Source organism: Pteropus vampyrus, unplaced genomic scaffold, assembly GCF_000151845.1.
Source record: "Pteropus vampyrus isolate Shadow unplaced genomic scaffold, Pvam_2.0 Scaffold584, whole genome shotgun sequence".
NCBI lineage: Eukaryota > Metazoa > Chordata > Mammalia > Chiroptera > Pteropodidae > Pteropus > Pteropus vampyrus.
Window position 1 is genome coordinate 16,664 of NW_011889365.1, and position 7,556 is coordinate 24,219.

At 46.1% G+C, this 7,556-nt stretch overlaps 1 protein-coding gene across 1 annotated transcript in view; it reads right to left on the minus strand.

Moving 5' to 3' along the window:
• The window catches only part of LOC105308524 (histone-lysine N-methyltransferase SMYD3-like), a 446,229-nt gene that overhangs the window by 908 nt on the left and 437,765 nt on the right, over nt 1-7,556 (minus strand). Inside the window, exon 7 of the mRNA XM_011384522.2 lies at nt 7,148-7,250. Within this exon, the coding sequence (XP_011382824.1) occupies nt 7,148-7,250 (103 nt within the window). The remainder of the gene's footprint in view (nt 1-7,147; nt 7,251-7,556) is intronic.

Consider the following 7,556-nt stretch of genomic DNA (forward strand, 5'->3'; position numbering starts at 1 on the left):
GGGTCTTTGTTACATAGTGAGCATGTATGTATCACACATTTATTTTAAAGAACTGGGCTCACTAACTCGAGACATTTTTATGCCTTACTTTTTATTCAGTAGACAGTAAAATATCAAGAGTTGTTATATGTTCAGTATTACTAAGTTTGGGAATAAATTCTACAAGCACTGGTAATTGGAGAAGCCAAAATAATCCTGGCAGTCAAACAGGTAGCAGACGACATGGCCAGATTGTTCTTAAATCCTAATTCAATTCTGTCGCTGCCTCACAGAATTTAGGGTCAACCAGATTTGCTATCTTTGCAATGAGGAGATTGCTCGCTTACTTTTGACTAGATTTAAAAAAAAAAAAGGTGGAATGATTTCCAAATAGGGAGAATTTAATGTCAGAATGCAATCACTGATGGAGGCTCTAAAACTGACTTCCTTGGACCCTTTCAAATACCATAACTATGCCCTGCCTTGGAAGGCGAAAGGTCGCAGGCAAGAGGGCACACACACTTCGGGGGACTCCCGCAGGTTCCCCTCTGGCCCTAAGACTCTATATCAAGATATAGGGCATCAGGTGACATTGTGATGTTTCTCATTTCTCACTTGATCAGATCTCCTGGGTACTGAAAGTCTAATTCAAAATATACGAAATCTAATTCCTGCTCTCCCCTCAACCTGTTCCACCTCAGTTGGAGGTGCCCAATCTCAGCTGACAGTAATTCATCTTTTGCGTTATCCAATCTGAAACTTCTGAGTCGTCCTTGATTTCTCTTTCCATCACACTCCTTATCCAATCCACCAGGAAATTCTGTGGGCTCAGCCTTAGAACTATATCCAGAACCAACCACTTCCTACCTCTTCCAATGCTACCATCCTGGTCTCAGCCACCACCATGTGTAACCTGTAAGACGCAAGTCTCACAGTTGGTCTCTCGCCTCTCCCCTGGCCCCCTGCACTGCATCCTCCAGAAGATGCTCTGAAAACAGAAGTCGGAACAGATCTCTCTTCTGTTCAAAACACTCCAGCGGCTCCCACTTCGCTTAGAGTAAAGGCCAAGTCCTCACGACGGAGTCCCACAACTCAAAGTGTGGCTCCTGGACAGTTGCTAGTCCATGGCATTACTAGTCTACCATGACATAAGTAAAGAAATGCAAAGTTAACATTTAGACACTTTATAACAAGATGGAGTGTCAATCAAATCTCACTTTCTCACTGAGGTCTAACCCGATGACCCTATTTAAAATAACAGCCTGATTCCCGCCCCACCCCAGTACTTTTAATTCCCTTACCCTTCCCTAATTTTTCTCACTGTGTAACATATATCAGCTTGTGATGTACTGTATAAACGGCTTCTTTGTTTGCATCTATGTGTAGGAAGTGATTATGGGGTACATGTGGTGGGGGAAGAAGGGGACGCTGTGGGAGAGGAAGGAGGCAAGATTATGCTCGGAGGGAGATGACAAAAACTGCCTGGAGCCAACAACCATGTGGTCTTTCTCAAGCTTAAAAGAAAGTATCTTGGGGCTGCAAAGCGTGATCTTCCTTGTTTGACAGCATGGCAGGGCACAGATGCCACCCTCTCTGATGGAAAAGCCAGCTGAAGGAGGGCCCCACGAAAGCAGTCAGTGGGGAAGAAGGCTTGGTCCAGCCAGCCAGAGACGTCAAACCCGCCATGGCCATCACGACGGTGACAGAAGTCACGGCCTTGCCCAGCTAGGTGGCTGTCTATGCACCCTTCTGAGTTAGGCAATTATAACATGCCACGCCATACACAGAAACGACAGTGCTACCCTTCAGAAATGTTGACAGTGACATTATTGAACATCTACTACATGCCAGGCAGTCACCTAGGGGGGCAGCACGAGGCAGTGAAAACAGCAGAAGTGTTGGATCCCTCTGGGATTTGTGCCCACATCTGAGTCGAGCCTGATACGCTTCTTAAGTGAACTCAGCTGCTTCTCGTGCTTCTGGGGGCTGTAGGGGAGACAGGCTTCCGAAGGAGCTGCCGCAGCACCGGCCAACCTGAAACTCTCAAGCCGGTGCTAAGCGATGTTCTGTGACAACTGGGCTCCTTCAGCTGAGACCACAGCCACTTCTTCATACCCTATATCTTTCTCTTGCTTCGTGATCCGAAGCCAGGGCCACCCCTTAGCGCAAACGGCCATTGTATAAGGCAAGTTCCTCTCGCGTAGAGAGAATGCTCTACCTCAAATTCCAAATAACCAGTATCTGAGGGCTCTCTTACAACAGCCTGTGAGTGAGTCCGGGGTGGCATGGACGTTCATCTTGTGCTCTCAGGCTCTCGGGGCCTGCTTCCTTAAACGAGGCGAGACAGCAAAATGAGCCGGTCTGTGTTCCCTCTTGGGTTAACTCTGGACCCTAATTCTCGATCCAGCCCAAGGGCTCTTAGTCATCAGCCTCGGCTATCAGATCGGATCAACTGGCAGCAGTTACTGGGCGATTACAACATGCCCATTGTGAAGCCAATGAATGGGGCCTGCCACGCTGGAGAAACATGCTTGGCTAACCCAAGAATTTACTACAAAGGCCAAAACTCATGAGTGATCATGCCAGATGGGGAACGGGCAACAGGCAACAGGAGACTAGTTATTTCACTTAACCCAATAAACAGACTCTTAGAGCGCCACCCGCCCTGCCCCCCCACACGTACTACCTGTAACTGCCTGTGACCATTACCTGGACCAACGAGAGCTCCCTAACTGGCCTCCCTGCTGCCTTCTGTCTGCCTTTCATCTTCTAAACCGCTCTGAAAGATGTCTTCCTACAGCTCGCATCTGATCGTGTCATTTCTCCGCATGGAGATTTTGGGTGGCTTCTCACTGCCTACAGGATAAAGGCACAGGAGGGCTTCCCAACTGATTTCCTGTCTGCCTTTCCGGTCTCAGCACCTCCCCGCACACCGTATGGTCCGTCACAATCATGCACAGAGCTACACCTCTGAAACAATGCACACGATGCCAACGTGTGCCTTATTCAGAACTCTCTTATCCTTCGAGCTTGACTCAAATTCTCCTCTTCCAGTAAACTCTGCCCCGTTTCCCACTTGGTGCCTTTTATGACAGTAAAGTTCACAAAATACACTGTATCAAAGCTGAAGGTCTCAATAGCAAAAAGCATCTCTATTTGTATTTTTGGGGGAAAAAAAATATAGCCAGATTACTAGCTGATAATGATAGCTAAATCATTTTATCATCCAAAGATTAAAACCTGTATTAAAGACTCATTGACACACCAGTTTTAATGGAGAATTTGCTCACTAAATGTAGGATTCATTTAGCGGGAACATATATATGAAACTTTGCCATTGATCTGTGGATGCTTTAACGGAACAGAACAAACTTGCATTAAAATATTAATGCCACTGATAGTTGCTTTGCCATTTCGGTTCTTATGGAAAATGCAGTAAATCATTTCCAGCATTAGGGTAACATCATGAAACATATTTGCTGGATACTGAATATATTGCTTACTTGAAAATTTTAAGGCAAAACAAACGCCTTTTCCACAAAGCGCATCTTTTAACTATGTCCAACTGGGTAGATAAAATGAACAAATTAAAGATAGACTTCGTTTTCATTTCTGGAATTACTTGTCACAATTATAAATTCTTATGCTAAAACCGGCTCTGAACTGAGAAAAGTCTGAAACATCTCACTTCTTTTTAAAGTCGAACCTGAGTGTTATTCTTGTCTCTTTTCTTTGTCACATCCTTGTAGCCGATTATGAAATCCTGCTAATTTTAGCTTCTACATATTATATTCTCCAGACTCCCCCATCACGAGTCACCACCTGAATTCCCCGTGACATCAGGCCGCCATCGTCACCTCTCGCCTGGATTACTGTATCACCCGGACCCTCCTTCTCCCAACCTTGCCTACATGCAGAAAATCCAGTCCTGCACTTCCTTTCTTAACCCTTCAATCACATTCCCCTTGCCTGTCGCCCTCCCTCCCACGAAGGTTTACCCAGCGCCTCCTGTACACCGGGCACTGCTGGGAAGCTGCAGACGAAGTGAGCTCCTTCCTACGTGCCCATGGGCCCTCAGTCTGGTCCCCGCATAGTCTCTCATCTGCTGGTCACATTTAAATCCTTCCGTCTACTGATGTGAACGGCTTTCTGCTCCGTGAATTCTCCATTCTGCCTCTGGCCTCTGTGTCTTTGTCTAGAACACCTTTCTCACCTTAGCCGGCTTTAACTCTGTGGGTGCTTGAAGAGCCTGGGAGCCACTTCCCTGGGAGCCTTCTTTGACCACTGCCCCCCGCCCCCCTTGCCACCCCGGGTGCCCCTGCTCCGAGCGTCTGCGAAGCCCTGGGCACATCTATACTATTGTACTTCTCGTATTGTATTACCGTCTTCTGCTCTGTGTCAGCTTCCTCAAGGATGCCTGGGACTCCTGAGGGCGAGGCTGAGTCCTCATCTTCTATTCCCTATGCCCACCTCATACAGCGCCCCGGTAAGTACGCAGCGAATCTATTAAATGACTTAGCAAGTGAGTAAAGATGATGAGGAAAGAAACAGACTGTCCTAATCCCCAAACACTCTAGATTAAAACTGACATTAGGGATACTGATATGCTCAATTTATGCAAATCACATTTCTCCCAACTGATATGGCTCCGGAGAATGTTGGCAGCCAGGGGCATTGTTTGTAACAGCTATAACCTCTTCCAACCAGGAATTCTCATGAGGGTGGCCTGGACTGTCCAGCTTTCCTCTTGATCTATGTTTTAGAAGACTGTGAGACGATGCTATTTATTTTATAGCTTAATAAAACCCTGAAGAGGCAGCCATCAGCAGCCCAGCATGTCGGTCATGACTTAAACCATGATACAAATGACTCTCTGTAAGAAGAGACAAAAGAAAAAAAAACGAAAAGACAACAAAAAAAACAAAACAAAAGAAAATAAACCCACAACACATCCAACAACTGAGTATCACAATGAAAATCCTTAAATAGCAAAGTATCATAAATGGTACCAGTTTAAAGGGAAATGATCCAAAAGTGGTCCAAATGGTAGTTTTACGTGGAGAGGAACAAAGGGTAAGTCATTTCTATGGTGACTTCTGTTACTGTGGAGTCCCACGCAATTTCCTGCTCTCCTGGCCTGAGGTTTGAAACGTTCCCATCTCAAACTGGCAATGGGCTGGCTTTCATGCTACCTCCTTTCCAAGGCCCACAGGACATACCTGAGGACTGGTGGTAGTTTCAAACGGGAGGTGGAATCTATCCCACCCCTGATTTTGCCTTTAGCAAGCTTCATTCATTCACAGACACAATTGCCTGTCCCCGTGAAGCTCGTAAATGAACAGAGAAGTCACCGAAAGAGCAGGAATAAATGCCCAAGAAATATTCGTAACCACTATCAGGGAGATCTCAGAGAAAAAGAGCTTCCTTTAATTTGTAAAATCAGGAAAAACTTTATTAGAAGAGATGGTGACTGAGAGGGCCTTGAAGAGTGTGTAGCATTAACACAGGCAGAGAGAGTGGGGATAATGCAGCAGAGAAAACATCGGATACCGAGACTCGTAAAATGGTCTGGGGAAAAAAACGCGCTTTCTGAGCAAGGTTATGTAAGAGGGACTCCTGGGGAGGTGGGGGGCGGGTCCTCGCTTTGCTGAGAAGCTGCTCTGACAAGTTCTGTCAGGAAAATATTGGCTGCTCCAGGGCCTGAGGCTGGGCAGGACTGTTGTGTCAGGGGAGGGGAGGGTTTGCTTGTTGCTCTAGAGATGGAAAGAGGAGGATGTGAAAAGTGAAATAAGCACCAAAAGACAAGGTGTATTTTCAACTAAATGAAAACCATCAAGGAGAAAAACTGGCAGCCGAGCCTAGAAAACAAGGTATAAGAAAATATCTTTGTTCTTTCTATAAATTCTAATTGTTTCTAAAAGTTTTCCTGTTTGTTTACCAAGTTGCCTGTTTTTTTAATTTAGTAAAACAACATCATCATCATCATCATCATCATCATCATCATCATCATCATCATCACCAGCAGCAGCAGCAAGCAGCCATCCCTCCGCTGCCAAATGAATGTTGCTGAAAATGGATAGCTCACCCCTTTCTCATCTGCCTAGAAGTCAAATATGGCCCCAGAAAAAAAAAATCTAAGTTCCCCATATTGGTGACTGGTATGCCATGTACCTAGTTCTGAAACCTGCAAATTCAATAAGTGGCTGGATAAGCGACAGCTCATTCCGTTGAAAATCAGTTCGGAGGGAGTCTTACCGATGCCAAATTCTTGTCTGCATAAAATATGGCACCTCTGAGTTTAGGTTTTATTGGCTGAGTGCTGCACAAATGCAGTAAAAGCTTATGACACTCGATTTTCATTGTAATAAATATCCACTTGAGCAAACTGGAAGGTAGAAGGAAACTGGGTTCTGAGAAGCGTGATTATCTATAACCCAGAATTCAGGGTAGTGATTGTCCAAACCTTGGGCAGGCTCAGGGCCAGCAGCCTTGACACAGCCCATCTACAGCTGCCTTGTGAGACCGTGGACTGACTTGTGAGAAGGTTTCTCATCAAGAGGCTGGTCTGGCAGCATGCAAAACTGGAAGGGTCAAGGTCATTTCACTGCTGGAGGTCACCCCCTCCCCACCCCTGTCCTCTACTCCCTTTACATCTTTGCTTGAATGACCACCTAAAAATGCCATAGGTTTGCAAAGGCCCAATGACAACCTGAAAGAGTAAAGCTCGTTTGCTTTCTTTATACCAAGGTAAAAATGAGTCACCTCCAAAATGTGACTAGTGGTCTTAGGAGTAAGTAAGGCTTTGGGATCTCAGTCACAAGCTGGGCTGCCCTTCTTGCTCATGGACAGACGACGACTTGCAGAAATGGAAGAGGCCACTGAACTGTCATATGCACAAAGCACATATATTCTGTCACACACACATCTCTCTCACACATATACAAAAGGAACTGTCATCATCCAGAAAAATGGTGATTGAAAAAAAATTAGCCTCTCTATAATCTGGAAGAAGTAATGGTAGGTAAATCGGTCGCAGGGTAGAGGTATTATATATCTTCCCCTTGCAGAAGGACAATGAAAAGCTGTCCCTCAGGCACAACTGGTTGTAGGAATGGGACCCCAGACAGGGTCTTTGATGGACAAGGAGTGGGAAATGGGGGCTCCTTACCTCCTCCCCCGCCTCGATGTCCCGGACTGCTCGCAGTAAGAGGTGGGGCCCGTTGAACACGATCGAACAGTTGGGGTCACAGCTGTGATTGAGCAAAGACATACTGGAGGAAAGAACAAAAAGCGGGAGACCATCATGGCTCAGCGGAGTCAAACATCCACGGTTAATGGATACAATGGGCCAAAGACACTTTAGCTGCGGGGAGGGGGCAGGTGCGGCTAACAGCGCAGCAGGGACCCAGTCCCCCGGGGGCGTCCCAGAAATGTCACTGGCCCACTCCTTATGAACTGAAATCCTCCCCAAGATGGAAGCTAATTGGTGAAGTTTGTTAATAAAAACAGTTTCTGAGTCTTTTTGGGGGGTTGGTGTGGGGAGGTAGTTGTCTCATTAGATGCCAGGCAATAAGGCA